This window comes from Drosophila navojoa, chromosome 3 (genome assembly GCF_054131105.1).
Source record: "Drosophila navojoa isolate 15081-1374.11 chromosome 3, UAZ_NAV_1.0, whole genome shotgun sequence".
Classification (NCBI taxonomy): Eukaryota; Metazoa; Arthropoda; class Insecta; order Diptera; family Drosophilidae; genus Drosophila; species Drosophila navojoa.
The window spans coordinates 12,314,079-12,329,121 of NC_142891.1; the positions used below are offsets into that span (position 1 = coordinate 12,314,079).

The following is a 15,043-nucleotide window of genomic DNA, read 5'->3' on the forward strand; positions in this document are numbered from 1 at the left end:
AAAACAAGAAAACAAACATGCATATAATATATGTGAAATTATTTATAAAAATACATTTTTTTTTTATTACTGATTAAAAAAAAAAAGGATATGAAGTATTTTTAGCTGAAATTAATTAATTTAATTTCCCTCTAGAATTTTTTGAAGGCAATATTAATTCCCGTAAGTTTGTGTTTATATTTTAATTTTTATATCAATTTTTTTTTATACACATTAATTTTTTCATAAAAACAAAAAGTTAAAGTTTTTAAATAAGAAAAAAATTAAAATAAATAAATAAGTAAATAAAAATAAGATTTTTAAGTAATTTTAAATATTCATAATAATTTTTCGACTTTATTAAAATACAGAACTTTTGTATTTTTGTCATATTACTTTATTCATAATTTCGTCAAAACCCTCTTCTAAATAGTGTATTCATTATTCATGCACTGCCCACATTCACATTTCAGCCGTTCTATAGGGTTTATGGTTGTTCCAGTATCACGATAGAAATCTTAATCAATGAAAATGATTTGATTAAATTGTTTGCTTGGCTCAAGGCATTGTTGTCAACCTAATCAGTAGTGGGCAAGTCGTTTCACATTTGGGATCGTTGCTGGTGCTCTTCGGTCTTCGTTAGAGTGTCATCTAGACTAGAATTTTTATTTCTTTTCATTTCGAAGATGAAGAAGAAGCAAGAGCACAGCAGCGCTGGGCGACACTTGGTCTGAATTAATCTTCATTAGGGTCACCAAGGCAATGAATGATACAAGTGCGGGCGGACGGTCGGACGGTCGGGCGGACTCGAGGTCGCCGATGTGCCACAGCTCGGGGCGTATATGATATGCGCGTGTGTTGCAAGTATAATGTACTATATATAGAGCATATGCCGCGCGCAAACTTTGATTGAATTTTCATTAATAATTTTCTGCTGTGGTCGCAACTTTTTCAGCAAATGTGCGCCATAAATTATCGGGCTATGGGAAAAAATAACAAAAGTATGAGCTTTATGCTATATACCTATACATATATACACAAAGAGAGAGAGAGAGAGAGAGAGAGAATGAGATTTTTATACATGTATACTTGATAGAAATTTTTACTGGAGAATGTTGTCAACTTTTCACTTTTAATTAGTTGTGCAACCTGCAACAATTTGGGTCACGTTGCATGAACATAAATCAAAAATGCAACTTGTGCAAATATTTGAGGTAAAATTTTTGCCTTGTGCATGCCACCTAAAAGTATGCAACAGCGCGTTGCATACTGGGCGTGGCCCGTGTGGGCGTCACAGGCGGTGCAACTCCTGCGGCTTTAGCATATCACATTTTTATGATGTATGTATAGCTAACTCTTTTTTTTCCCGTTTTTCTTTGAACAATGTCAAAGTGCGAGCTAATAAAAATTAATTTAAAATCGCCCAACACAATTTATTTCAATCAGCAGCGCATGAAAATCTCTCGACTACTTAATTTTTGATTAACTTTGATAAACTTGCGACGGGCCAATTGAAGAGAGTCAGTTTCGGGGTCTTTAAGCACCTGAGGACGAGCCAAGCATGCAACAAGAGCAACAAACGGCTGCAGCAGCAACAGCAACAACAACAACAACAACTGTAACTTGTCTGGCATAACATGACCAGCAGACTGTTTGGGTTGTACCGACTGTCCAGGTCCAGACTGTGCTCCCCCATTTACCCCCTGGAGCCACTCCCCCCGCCGCCCCTTTATTAACACATCGCACTGTTTCTCTCTGTCGAAGTTATCCAGCAGACATGTAAATTATGTTGGTTTTTGGCCAGTTTGGGAATTTGCCGACATTCGTCCAGACCCAACGACGGCACACACACAGAGCTCCTCCCACCCACTGAAACAGTTCAGTGTTTTCTTGGTTGTCTGTTGCTCTCTGTTATTGTGGCTGCTTAAAGCGTTTCTAATTTTTGGATTTTTGACGCAGGCACAGAGTGAGGCAGCTAGCTGCAGAAAAGGCTGCTCGAAATGCAATTTAAGAGCTATATGTACATCGTTTCTAGATGGGCTTTTGTGATTTTATTAGAGTTAATGTTATTTAAGGATTAGTGATAGGGATTCAGGACAGAAAAATTTGGTTTTCATATGCTAATCTATGGTAAAAAAAAAAACACCTTTAGTATTCCGTCTCCAGGTGGAACTCATGTATTAAATCTCTTTCTCTCTCTCTCTCTCTTTCTATCCATCATTTTCTCTCTCTATCTATCTTTCTTTCTCTCTCTCTCTCTCTCTCTCTCTCTCTCTTTCTCTCTCCCTCTGAACTATTCTAAGATCAACTGATCAAATCAAATTTGAAACTCTACTCGAAGTTTCTTGTATTAAATAATCATATATATATATATATATATATATATATATATATATATATTATCAAGTAAAATCGAAATTATCATTTGTTTATTTGATTGCAACGTTATCATTGTTTAGTTTCTTCCTGATAAATATGAAACTATAATCAAAATAATTCTATTATCATTTAAGATTTCAAATTGAAACTTTGTTTGCTATCTAACAACAATCTCTTATACTATAATTTAAACTGTACTTATCATCATATTGCTCTATAGTAAGAATATAAAATTCTACATTCCATTTCATGTGTATAAAGTCAAACCGCGTCTATCAAAAAATTCTCTTTTATCTACTTTATTATCTACAAGCCTTGGCTGAGATATCTAGCCAAATACAGAAATATCTGAGAGCAAAACAAAATAAATAGTCATCACAGCTCTCACTTTATATGCAGCAAAAAGTTTTCAAATTGTTTCCATGTAAAATTAATTTCACACTCATTGATAAGTGCTCTGCCCAGCAAATACTCGAATTGAATACTCTAGAGTGTTTGTCAAAAAGTGATAATACATGCAACAATAGCAAAATACTATATATACTATATACACACGCTTTATACTGATAAGAGCTCAATTAGACCTCGTATATATAGTTGCGCTAGGCGAAAACTTGAGGCAGTTCTGTGTAAAAATCTAAATACGAAACATGACAAGCGCGCTGGGCACAAAAGACGGCATTCTCATCCGCATTATGGAGGTGTCGGACTATCAGAACGTCAAGCTTTTTATGGGCAACAATTTCTATAACGGCGAACCGTTGTGCGCGTCTTCGGGGGAGAATGTGCAAAGATGCCATGAGAAAGAGAACGACGAATATCACATTTCCATGATAGAGCAGGGCACCTGCCTCTTGGCTCTGGACGAAAACAATGATGGACGCATTGTGGGCTTGGTGCTGGCCGGTCCCCAGGTGCCCAGCGATTTGGATAAGCATCGCGAAGAAGCCGCCGCCATGGAGCCCAATACATGGGGACGCATTATGGTGTTTCTGTCCAAAGTGGAAACCGAAGTCAATCTCTTCAAGCGTTACAATATCTCCAAGCTGCTCTACTCCCACATAACGAATGTGGATGCCACAATGCGTGGCAAAGGACTGGGCGCACGTCTGGCTGCCGCTCTCATGGAAGTGGGCCGCTCTAAGGGCTACCCCCTGATGGTGGCCTACTGCACCAGCTTCTATTCGGCACGCCAGAAGCAGGCCCTGGGCATGGAGTGCGTCTACGAGAAGGCCTATGCGGACTACAAGGACGACAACGGGCAAGTTGTGTTCAATCCACCCGCACCACATACACACCTACGTATCATGGCGATAAAACTCTAAAAAGCACATACCATGACTATACATAATTGTTGTATAAATTGTTGCTAGATATATGCTACAGGTTTATTAGGTTTAACTATCAGTGAACTTAGTGTGTAATAGATGATTAAATCAAACTATTAATTAATAATAAAAAAAATTGCTTTGAGCATTAGAAACGAGAATACTCTTTGAATATTTATTTTTATTTGGACATGATAAGAAGAAATGTGAGCTGAGTGTTTTGCCTTAGCTAATTTCAACCAACATTTTTTATTCTACACATTTTTTTATTTATTTATTTTTTAGAAGGTAAGCTGCAATTATGCTTCTTTATAATAAAAATTTTATTATCATGGCCATACTTAAATTGGGAACTGATAAGCAGTTGCTTGATTATTATTACTATTATTATTTTTTTTTTTTTTTTTTTTTTGTTATCTAAAACTAATCATGTTGACAACAAAACGTTTTGTCTTTACGGCTTTTGTTTATGTTTTTTTTTACCAAGTGTAGAGGCGTTGCGCTAGCACAGCAAGTAGTTCAATTTTGCCAGTCATTGTTATAAGCAAAAAATACACGAAAACTTACTAAATTCTTTAATGTAGAATCTTATATGCCATATATAGAATCGTTATTTAAATATGGATTATTGTAGATTTTCCGCTACTGAAGCAGACTTTAGTTGATGAATTTTATCAGCTATCAATCATCGTTTAAAATAAATTCAGCTGTTGAACTATTTCTGAGTTTCAGTTGATCAATCATTTAATTTAAGCTCAACGAAATATGCGAGTCACAGAGAAACCAGTTTCTGATATATATACAAATATATGTATATGCAAAACATATACATATATAAATACTTATATCATCTCTCAACAAAAGACTCACAGATTAAAACACTTATAGAGCATCTCTGTCGCCTTAAGTTAACGTTATCTTTAGCTTTCTTGTAAGCTCATTCGCAGTTTCTTCAGCTGCTTACAATAAGAGAGAATATTATAGACAAAAGCTTTGTAACGCTCAGTTTGAGAGTGAAGCTCGCAACATGACAACGATTGTGCGCGAATTAACTGTAAACGATATCGATGAAGCGAATCGGGTATTTCGGGAACATTTCATGAAACACGAACCGCTCTTGGAGTCATATGGCAAATGTGAGCGATTGAATGCCAGTTTGGATGAGTCGGCTGTACGAGAAGGTCTCTCCTTGGTTATTATCGATCGCAGTGAGGGCGCTGATCGCATTGTGGGCGTGTCATATGCTGGTGTGCTGAGCGCAAATGAATTGGAGCACAGTTGGAATGAGCTGAAGGACAAGAAACGAACGAAATATATGGAACACATTGCATACTTTCTGATCAACATCAAGAGAAATGCCCAGTTCTTTCAGCGTTACAATGTCCCGGAATGTCTTTACTTGAAGGTTCTCGTCGTGGACGCCACGATGCAACGCCAGGGCTTGGGACGACAGCTGGTGACGGCCTTGATCGATGTCGGTCGAGCCAAGGGGTTCGCACTATTGGTTGCAACCTGTACCGGTTGCTACTCGACAAAGCTAATGGCGTCGCTCGGCATGGAGTGTGTGCACTCGGAAAACTATTGCGACTTCAAAGATGACGCTGGCAATGTAGTATTTAAGCCATCAGCGCCACACACAAAGGCCAGTGTAATGGTATTAGAATTGTAGGGTATATTAGGGTATATATGTATAGAAAATCATTAACAATTTATTATTGGAAAATTAAGGTAATCATAGAGATCAAAATTTGATTAAAACATAAGATATATGATAACATATATAGCCAGTTTTATTTGACAATTTTCTGAGAAGGTGGGGCGGATTATGACTAACATCAAAATTCTATAAAATATATACAAATCCGTATTTAAAATTTTGAAACTCCAGGTCTAAAGATATAGGCGATATAATTTTATAAACGATTTACGATAACGATTTTAGTCCTTAACAAAGCTAGGGACATCAAAACTTGAGTAAAATCTTATAAGACAGATAATATAATGATAATCGAGATTAAGTATATGAGATGAGATTCCACTTATATGAAAATATATATATCAGCTCATTAAATTATAGGGTATATGCAAGTCGACTCCGCGTAACGTTAACCTGCTTTCGTCTGCTGTTTTATCAGTTAAGTGGCGCTATCTCTGCAATGTAAGAACCTGAATATGTTTAGAGTTTGCAAACTTAAATTCAAGTACAGGTAATTAGATTTTATTAGTTGGTGAGATAAGCCCACTTGAATAGTTGTCATAAAACTGTAAATGGAGAGAGAACTGCAGTTGGTTTTCACAGCTGGCAAGATGACAACGATTGTGCGGGAAATGAAAATCGATGATATCGATGAGGCCAGCCTCTTTGTGCGCGATCATTTCTATGGCCACGAGCCGCTCATGCTGACGCCCGGCAATCATCCGTTGATCTATGACGATCCAAAGAAGCGCGAGTATCGGCTGTCGCTGGTGCGCCAAGGCACCTCTCTGGTTGCCGTCGATCAGAGTCGAGAGGGTCGGATTGTGGGTGTCGCCTTTGCTGGTGTCATGCGCCCCAGCGATCTGGAGCTCAACTGGCGGGAGGTCAATGAGCGCAAGCCGCAGCTCTTGATTGAGCATATTCATTATTTTCTGTGCAATATCAAGAAACACGCTCAGTTCTTTGAGCACTATGACGTCACAGATGCTCTCTATCTAAAGACATTGGCGGTCGACTCAACGATGCGACGTCAGGGGCTGGCTCGACGGCTAGTCGTTACGCTCATGGAGCTGGGCCGCACCAGGGGCTATCCCCTGATGGTGGCCACCTGCACGGGCCAGTACTCGACGCGCCTGATGGCCTCCTTGGGCATGGAGTGCGTGCACTCGGAGCTCTATGCGGACTACAAGGATGAGGATGGCAACGCGGTTATTCGGCCGCCAGAGCCGCACACCGAGGCGAGTGTGATGGCCATTAAGCTGCAGGAAATGCCCTTGTATAGTCCGGGGCTGTATAAGACATTTTTTTAGTTGGACACTAGCTGACTCTATAAGTTTAATTTGATTTGATTAAAATTCTATATTTTTAATAATTTGCTGAGTCCATAATTAAATTCACACTGTGTGGTATGATTTCGCATATTCTTGAAAACGTGATGTATATAGCTCACGAGCTTTTATTGATAAGAGCAATCAGAGCCAAACGTTTGTGAAATCAGAAAATAATCATAATGTGCTCGACTAGGAAATACTGTGAAATATCGCATTACTATGGGAGCTTCATTGAATATATCTCTTAGATAGACTTGCTTAAGCAAATATTTAAAATATTGCTTAAGCAAATATTAAATTTATAATTCGTGCGAATTTCTAAGAAAGGAGTGGAAGAGGAATCCAACACTTCAAAGATGAAACATAGATATGTTTATTAATGAATATCTAAGCTCCTGTCTTCTTCTATCTATAAATATCGATTCTATCAATTTAAATATCGATATATATCTAATCGATATCATATTAAATGAATCTGAAGTCAGGTCTAATAGAATTCAAATGAGGCTGAAAACATCAATTTTTCGATTATTATGGATAAAAATTGTGTCGGATGACATATTGAAAAAAATATGATAAGCTTGTAAGGTATACACGAGTATGCATGCAAAATTTCAGATCTCTAGCTCTTACAACTTCAGAGATCTAGACGTTCATACGGACGGAGGGGCAGATGAACAGGGCTATATCGATTCAGGTCGTCGTCCTGATCAAGAATATATCTACTTTAAGGGGTCTGCGATTATTCCTTCTGCCTGTTACATACTTGTCACAAAACCATTATACCCTGTTTTCCCATTGTCAATGGGTTCAGGGTATAAAAAAGTAGACACTTCAAATCAATTTTTATTAGAGCAGTGTAAGCATGATAATAAAAATCTTAGAGGAATTGTCATCACAACTTTGCTTTCGCACATTTATTCTGTTTAGCTTTGTTAATGATAACACATAAATATTACGCACGGTTTGCTTGAAAAATAAATAAAATAAATAAATAGCAAGCGATTTCACGATTAGTTCTTCAAGTAATATTTTCTACACTTATAGATTCTACAGCTTCTATCAAATGGTTCTCGTTTTCAAGGCTTAGAATTATCAATTGAATTAAATAAATAGTATTGAAATAATTAATATACCACTAAATATTATTGTTATTCCCAATAATTTGTCAAAATGACGACACTAACAATTGTTTATCAGCACGATTAATGAAATATTTCCAGAGCGAAAGCTCTCGGCGATAAGGCCAATAGAAAAGCTCGTTTAGTGCTTAACGAATTCATTCAGTTAGTGAATGAAGATCATGGTGATCGTTCGATTAATGAAAGAGATTGATATCGAGGAGGCAACTCGTTTCTTGCGCGATCATTTCTATGGCCAAGAGCCGCTGATGCAGACACCAGGTGCTGAGCCGGTGGCTTACGATGATCCAAAGAGACGAGAGTATCGGCTATCGCTAATACGTCAGGGCACTTCACTCGCTGCCCTCGATGGGGAGCGCATTGTGGGCGTGGCTTTCGCTGGCATTCTGCGGCCCAACGATCTGGAACAGAATTGGCTCGACGTAAATGAGCAGAAGCCGCAGCAGCTAATTGAACACGTTCATTACTTCCTCTCCGATGTGGAGCGCAGAGCGCGAATCTTTGAGCAGTACAACGTCGCCGATTCCCTGTACTTGAGCATTCTGGCAGTGGATGCGGCAGTGCGACGCCAGGGCCTGGGTCGGCGGCTTGTCAGTGCCCTAATGGAGTTGGGTCGCGCCAAGGGATTACCCCTACTATTCACCACCTGCACCAGCCTCTACTCCACTCGTGTGATGGCTGCCCTGAGCATGGATTGTGTGCTGTCAGCGCCCTATGCGGACTATAAGGATGACCAGGGAATCGCTGTGATTCAGCCCCCAGCACCGCACACTGCGGTTACTGTAATGGCCATCAAATTGTAGGCAAACAAGTGCCAAGAGCTGTGCCATGGCCATACAGAGAGGAGTTGCGTGAACACAGTTTCATTTAGTTTAATTCTGTTTATAAATATTAAAGACAAATATTTAACTAATATTTTTATATATTTGGGGTAGAAGTTTCATTATAATATTATTAATTATATTATATTTCATTATAATATATATTATATTATATCTTCGTATTGGGATTGGAGTTGTCAACTATTTTATAGATTTAAATAAGTGAGAACGTGTCACATTCATTTACCTAAAAGTCGTTCATGGTCTAAACATAGCAAATCTTCTTATCTTAGCATATCTTCTTTATTTACAATATATAAAAATAATTTATATTTCGTAGGGGTATAAAATAGTTTTAAATTTAACACTCTTCTAGAGACTTTTGATTGCTATAAATCAAATAATTATTAGCTAAATTCTGTAATTTGAACTGAGGAATGCTAAAGCCCTTTTGCAGATAGATATGCACGTATTTCCCAAGCTGTTTCTTCAAACCCTTCCACTGCCACCCTTTAAATGGGCTCAGGCCGCGCCCATTTCAAATGGTTCGCTGCCCACATGCAAAATGCAGGTCATTAGTGCGGCGAGCCCGAGCCGCCAAGGCGCAACCCTTTCATGTCATGGGCACGCAGCCATTAACCCCTTGACAATTATGAAGTGCAGTCGCAGTCGCAATCGCAGTCGCAGTGAAAGTTCCCATCACATTTTGTCTGTTTATTTGTTTTATGCTCTTTCTTATGCGACTTTAAAGTGCATTTATTAATTTTAAATTATGCTGCTATTGATTTACTTTTATTTAGCCAATTCTCAGCTCAGTTTTTCTTGTCTATGCGTACTTTTTTATGGCAATTTAATTAGATTAAAAAGCCATAAAAATCGTTTAAAAATTTATTTGGCCTTGGGATTTGCTGTTAAACGTTATTTTATTTACTTGCGTTGATATCGCTTTTGTATTTTTTCGGTAATTATTTTAAATTATTGACATTTAATTTGTTGCGTCATTTGGCAGCGGCCTTTAAAGCCAATGCCCATAAAGACGATATAAAAACGAGAAAAAAAACGAAGAAAAACAACGAAATTCAACTTTATTGAAATCGATTTGTGGAGCACAGAAGCAACAGAAGCCACGCCAGTCGTATGGGGCCTTGTTTGAGTGGGGCAGCAAAAGTTGTTGCCATTTTCATCGAGTTTAATTCTCGATTTTTATATTCGTGTTGATGACAACACACACACACATACACAAACTCGCACATAGATAGAGAAAACGTCGAACGGAAGAGGCCTGTGTGGCACTTGGGTTGGCCAATAGGGTTGGCTCGTACGTGACCCGCTTAACAAATTGACGCGTGTGCGTCCCCCACACAGAATGCCATGACTTCTTGCTAGCCAACCACCCAAACCACCCAACTCAAGCCAAGCCAAGCCAAGCCAACCCAACCCAACTGTCGATCGTCAATTCCGTTTTAAACTGCTCTTTATAGTTATTGCAGTTTTATCTCTTGACCATTTCAAAAGTCACTTTTGCTCTTTTTAATTAAAAAAAAAAAAGTAAAGCCAACTGCATTTCGCCCTGCGCTACACGTGAGTTTGGGGCGTGTCGCCGTCTGCTGCCGACCTTGCCACAATTTTCCCAGCTTGCCGTGTGACACGTTTTCCCACGCACTCCGTTGCCAGCTAACTCTGGTATTGCTTCTACAACTTGCCTCTTAGCATTCATAATCAACTACATATATATATATATATATTTTTTTTTGTTCAGGAATTTTCACGCTAATTTACTTGGGTCAACATTTTTCTTGTGGACTGTAAACTTTACAGCTGTTTTTTTTTTTTCAGCTGTTCATTGAATTTTGTCATTTCATATTTGTCAAAGTTTTTGGTTTGTTTCTTAGCCATTAATTAGCATGTTGCGAAGGTCGATTTGCAGGGGAAATATCGCTGCTGAATAGAGCTCATTAAATTTGTGAGCTGTTCGGATTAGCTACAGCGCACGGCGTAGACATAGCTAATAAAACTAATCTTGAATGATCTTCCATGCGGCTGTCAGCATAAATATGTTAATTAATTTATTAGGCACGTATTACAATGTTTTCATCATTATGTTACAAGAATATATTTGCTATAAATATGATTTTGTTTTCAGCTATTTATTATAGAAGATATATACTGAAAATTTATTAATATATATCGCAGATATTTTCATAATAAATATATATTTTTGTTGTTGATGACTTAAGTTGATTTGTCTTGTAAAACATCTCATTTGCGATTTTATTTATTGTTAATCGAAAATATTTTGTAACTTTTTATGGTTCGAGTTTTGTCTGTATTAATGAATTTTAACTGTTACTTTAACTTGTTTTATTCACTATTAATACTATTCTAATTAATTCGAGTGTTGTTTAGGTACTAAATTATGATGTTAAGGGTCTTACACTAAATAAATAAATTATTAAAATATATAAAATAAATAGGTAAAATGAACTAAAAAAATTTCCTGTCTATATATATCACTTTTTATATATGTATGCATAAATTTAAAAAAATTTAAAAAAACTCCAAACCTGTAGATTGAAAAATTTAAAAATTTCCTATGAGGTATATAATATATACCTATATATACCTATGTATATAATATATACTATATATCAATAAAAAGGTTTTTTTCTTTCGAAGAAGCAACCTGTGATAAATCTTATTTATCATGAGCCGAAAGGTATCAAATTCATCTCTGGAGCAGCAAAAACTTGTGCTTTAATTGTTTCATTCATAAATGAGTGTAAATATTATCTTTGGTAATTAGCACAATAGCCTCAAGTCTTGGCATTCGCATAAAACGTTTGCCTCTGCTCAAAATGAAATTTAATTGAACATTAAATAATACATGTTCAATATTCTTATAATTTACATCATTGAAGTGAATGATAAGCATAATTGATTTGATAATTTGCTTAAAATAATATGATGTAATGTAATATCGAATTTATCGCTTAAAGCTAATATTTAAAGAAAATAATATTAAAATTAAGTGAAATGCAATTGATGAGTGGAGTGGAGTGGAAGGACAATATTTGCTTATTTCAGAGAGAGAATCTAGATACTTTCTTAATATATGCATTTGTCAAAGAATTACCAGATCAATAAATGCATTGTTAGGCAGGTCTTTATCACTCGCAAACTTCAACTGCAAATTAAACATACAATTATTTTCACTTTTTTTTTTTCAACTCTTATCTCGCTATTGCCATTAATTGAATTGATAGGAGAAATAGTCGCAGTCGACCCTTGTGTTTTCATTTGCACATAATCTAATTGACATTAGACATCGTTTAACTTGATCTAATTCAGTTTAATGACCATAAACGTGAGTTGTGGGTGAAATTTCTATGGCTGGACATTTTCATCCAGGGCCTTGGCCAAAAATTGAATTTCGTATAAAGTTTTCCCCAGTATAAATAAACCGAAAAAAAACCCAGAAAATAAAGGACAAATAAAACTTGAGCGGACGAGGGCAAGACAAAGTGAATTAAAAGCTCGTTAGAAGTTTGTTTTACGGGTTAAGCTTACCTAGGAGAAAGGTTCCACTGTATATGTATGTATATATATATTGGTTTATCTGTATATATATTTGTATGTAGGTATATTTATTTATTGACTAGTTGAGCTATTCGATATTTGCATTTTGCTTTTAGAAATATGTTAATAAATTTGAAGCTGGTCTCGCGACTGCGGCGCCCCACGCACACGCATGCAGCATGGGGCACACACACGCACACGTACACGGGCACGCGCACACGCACACGCACACACACGGGACTGTTGCACAAATGTAACACACTAATTGGCAGCCCCACACACACACACACAAACACACACTCGGACTCAGACTCACTCACACACACATACACTGAGACTCAGTCACACACACACACGGAGACGATTTTAAAAAAGTCGCGAGCACGCGAATTGGAGACGACGCTGGCGCTGGACGATGAAAACGCCGCCAATTTCAATTGCGCGACACGTTACTCCAGCAAAAGTTTCGCAACGACTACCGTTAGCCGACAACTGGCGCTGCCCCAACGAGCGCCGCAATGTCATCCACACACACGCACACACACACACACGCGCATACAAACACATACAGTTACAGTTGCTCGCACACATGCGAAAACGAATGGACGTTGAACATTTTGGCATTTCCTTGCGACGTTTCCTGCTGCCAACACAGAGCGCACGGTAGAGAGAGAAAGAGAGAGCGAAACGAAGAGCATGTCATTGTATGTGTGCGGGTGTTTGTGTGTGGGCGGGCGGCTCTGTAGGTGCCAGAGTCGCGAGAGCGAGGTAGTCGCTGTTGGCGTGCACCTGTATACGACTCTTTTACAGCGCAACTCAACGAAGCCAACGAACAGACAAAAAGAGAGAGAGAGAGAGAGAGAGCACGCAAGAGAGACCGAAGAGCGCAAGCAAAGTTGTTGCATGTGGAACGTATGTGGATGTTGAGTACATAGCTTTGCGGCGCTACGCTACCAGGTGCCAGAGCACAGGTAAACCTGGCGTTTGTTTATATTTATAAAAATGAAAAATTATTACATACAAATTTTGTTTCAGTTTGTATTAAATTTTTATAAGTCAATGCAATAAAATACTGTTTTTTTCTGTAAAAGTTTTGCATAGTCCATACTTTATAAATATTTTTTCATTTTCCACCCGCCACATTAAATATTTAATATTATTGATTACATTTTGTTGCCTCAGCCTGTAAAAAAAAAAAAACAAACACCTTAACGTTACATTGTATTTACTTCAATTTGAGTAAGTCCAAAGAGCGCAGACTTTTGGCTCTCGTGCTCTTCGCTCAATGCGCTCTTTTTATGCTGCTGCTTCGTTTCGATGCCGAAACGTTGCGTATAAGACGGAACGTTGTGGCAAATGGCACGCCGCGTTAAGAGAGCATTTGCACAGAGTCTTGTTGCTCATAGCATATGGGCATGGAGAGCCTGCCTGCCTGTTGATGAGAGGAGTTTATGTAGGAAGGTGGCAGGGGTTGGGCGAAGTGACTTCAGCTGTGATATTTATATTTTTTATTTGACTGGAAATGCTTTACATTTTATTTATTTATTTACTTTCATTTTTATTACTATTAGTTTTTAATAATTTTATATATATATATTTAATATAATAATATAAATTGTACATTATATTTAATTTTTAATAAATAATATTTATTTATTTTTATTGTATTTTCCATGCAGTTTAATTTTGATTTTACTTGTAATTCAAATGGAAATAATACTACCATATTTTCTGTAATATATTTATGTAATATATAAAAATATTTTTTTCTTAACGTTATATATATATTTTTTTTAATATAACAAAAACTTTTTTTTTTTTTTTTTTTTTTTTTTTTTTTTTTGGTTTCTTTACCTGTTTTCTATTACTTTCTCTACAATTTTAAATAATAATTTACAAATTCATTTAAGAAAAATTCTTTACTATCTGCAGTTGACACAAAAACTCTTCTATGTAGATTAAACAATTGCTGTAACCTTCCTGATTCATTTATTTATTTATTAGTTTTTTTTTTCGTACCTCATTTAATTTTAAGTCACAATTTACACCTGCTTCGTTCTTGCTGCCACTCCCACTTCCACTCCATATCTTGACTAAACGTGTGAGCAATTAGGGCCAGCTGTAGTGTAAGTGTATGTGTATGTGTGTGTGTGTGTGACACAAGATAACCGTACGTAGTTGCACATAGCGTGGTAATCCCCTTTATAGCATTCAATCAATTGCTGTCAAAAGTTGCAGCGCCAAAAGCTTAGCAGCTCCAAATTCCAAGACAAACACAAGATATTTCAAATTGTTTTCAATGTAAACAGAAAATACCAAAAAAAAAATGATAATAATAACCAAATTAAAAAAAACGCATATCAATCTGTTGACATAACGAAATATTTTCAACGTAAGGCTCAAACATATGAATTTCTGCTGCTGGTTACGAGTTCTCTTCGACAAGGGGGCGTGTGAGTGCCGGCAGTTGCTTTGTTTGGCAATTGCCACAGCTGGAGCCACGCCACGCCCCATGCTGCTCCACTTTTGTTTGCACAATTGGCAAAAGTTTCGATGAGTTCTGTGCACGATCTGTGGATGATAGCGTTTTTATTATCACACGATAATTGGCCTTGAATTACTGAGTAAACTTTCTGATTGTAATATATTAATTTATTCAATTTGTGAAGTTTTGTTAGTAATAACTCAATGAATATTCAATTCTTGTGGAAGGCGCGCATATTAAAGTATTAACAAATTTTTATGCATTATGTTTATAATGCATTGATTGATTTTTATATTAATACAAATT

At 36.9% G+C, this 15,043-nt stretch overlaps 4 protein-coding genes across 4 annotated transcripts; all 4 read left to right on the plus strand.

Annotated features, from left to right (window-relative positions):
• The first annotated feature begins 2,967 nt into the window (after positions 1 to 2,967).
• LOC115562541 (arylalkylamine N-acetyltransferase-like 2) lies at positions 2,968 to 3,847 on the plus strand. The gene has a single exon (XM_030384247.2). The coding sequence runs from the start codon at positions 3,009 to 3,011 to the stop codon at positions 3,681 to 3,683; it is 675 nt and encodes a 224-aa protein (XP_030240107.1). The 5' UTR covers positions 2,968 to 3,008; the 3' UTR covers positions 3,684 to 3,847.
• Positions 3,848 to 4,669: 822 nt separating this feature from the next.
• LOC108658618 (arylalkylamine N-acetyltransferase-like 2) lies at positions 4,670 to 5,465 on the plus strand. The gene has a single exon (XM_018111275.3). The coding sequence runs from the start codon at positions 4,714 to 4,716 to the stop codon at positions 5,353 to 5,355; it is 642 nt and encodes a 213-aa protein (XP_017966764.1). The 5' UTR covers positions 4,670 to 4,713; the 3' UTR covers positions 5,356 to 5,465.
• Positions 5,466 to 5,859: 394 nt separating this feature from the next.
• Positions 5,860 to 6,747, plus strand: LOC115562547 (arylalkylamine N-acetyltransferase-like 2). Its single transcript, XM_030384270.2, has one exon. It carries the CDS (start codon positions 5,955 to 5,957, stop codon positions 6,690 to 6,692), a length of 738 nt encoding a protein of 245 aa, XP_030240130.1. The 5' UTR covers positions 5,860 to 5,954; the 3' UTR covers positions 6,693 to 6,747.
• Positions 6,748 to 7,892: 1,145 nt separating this feature from the next.
• On the plus strand, positions 7,893 to 8,764 carry LOC115562548 (Arylalkylamine N-acetyltransferase-like 2). Its single transcript, XM_030384271.2, has one exon. It carries the CDS (start codon positions 8,008 to 8,010, stop codon positions 8,656 to 8,658), a length of 651 nt encoding a protein of 216 aa, XP_030240131.1. The 5' UTR covers positions 7,893 to 8,007; the 3' UTR covers positions 8,659 to 8,764.
• The last annotated feature ends 6,279 nt before the right edge of the window (positions 8,765 to 15,043 follow it).

Coding starts and splice junctions, on each gene's coding strand:
- LOC115562541 (XM_030384247.2), top strand. CDS start 3,009: ATGACAAGCGCGCTGGGCACAAAAGACGGCATTCTCATCCGCATTATG.
- LOC108658618 (XM_018111275.3), top strand. CDS start 4,714: ATGACAACGATTGTGCGCGAATTAACTGTAAACGATATCGATGAAGCG.
- LOC115562547 (XM_030384270.2), top strand. CDS start 5,955: ATGGAGAGAGAACTGCAGTTGGTTTTCACAGCTGGCAAGATGACAACG.
- LOC115562548 (XM_030384271.2), top strand. CDS start 8,008: ATGAAGATCATGGTGATCGTTCGATTAATGAAAGAGATTGATATCGAG.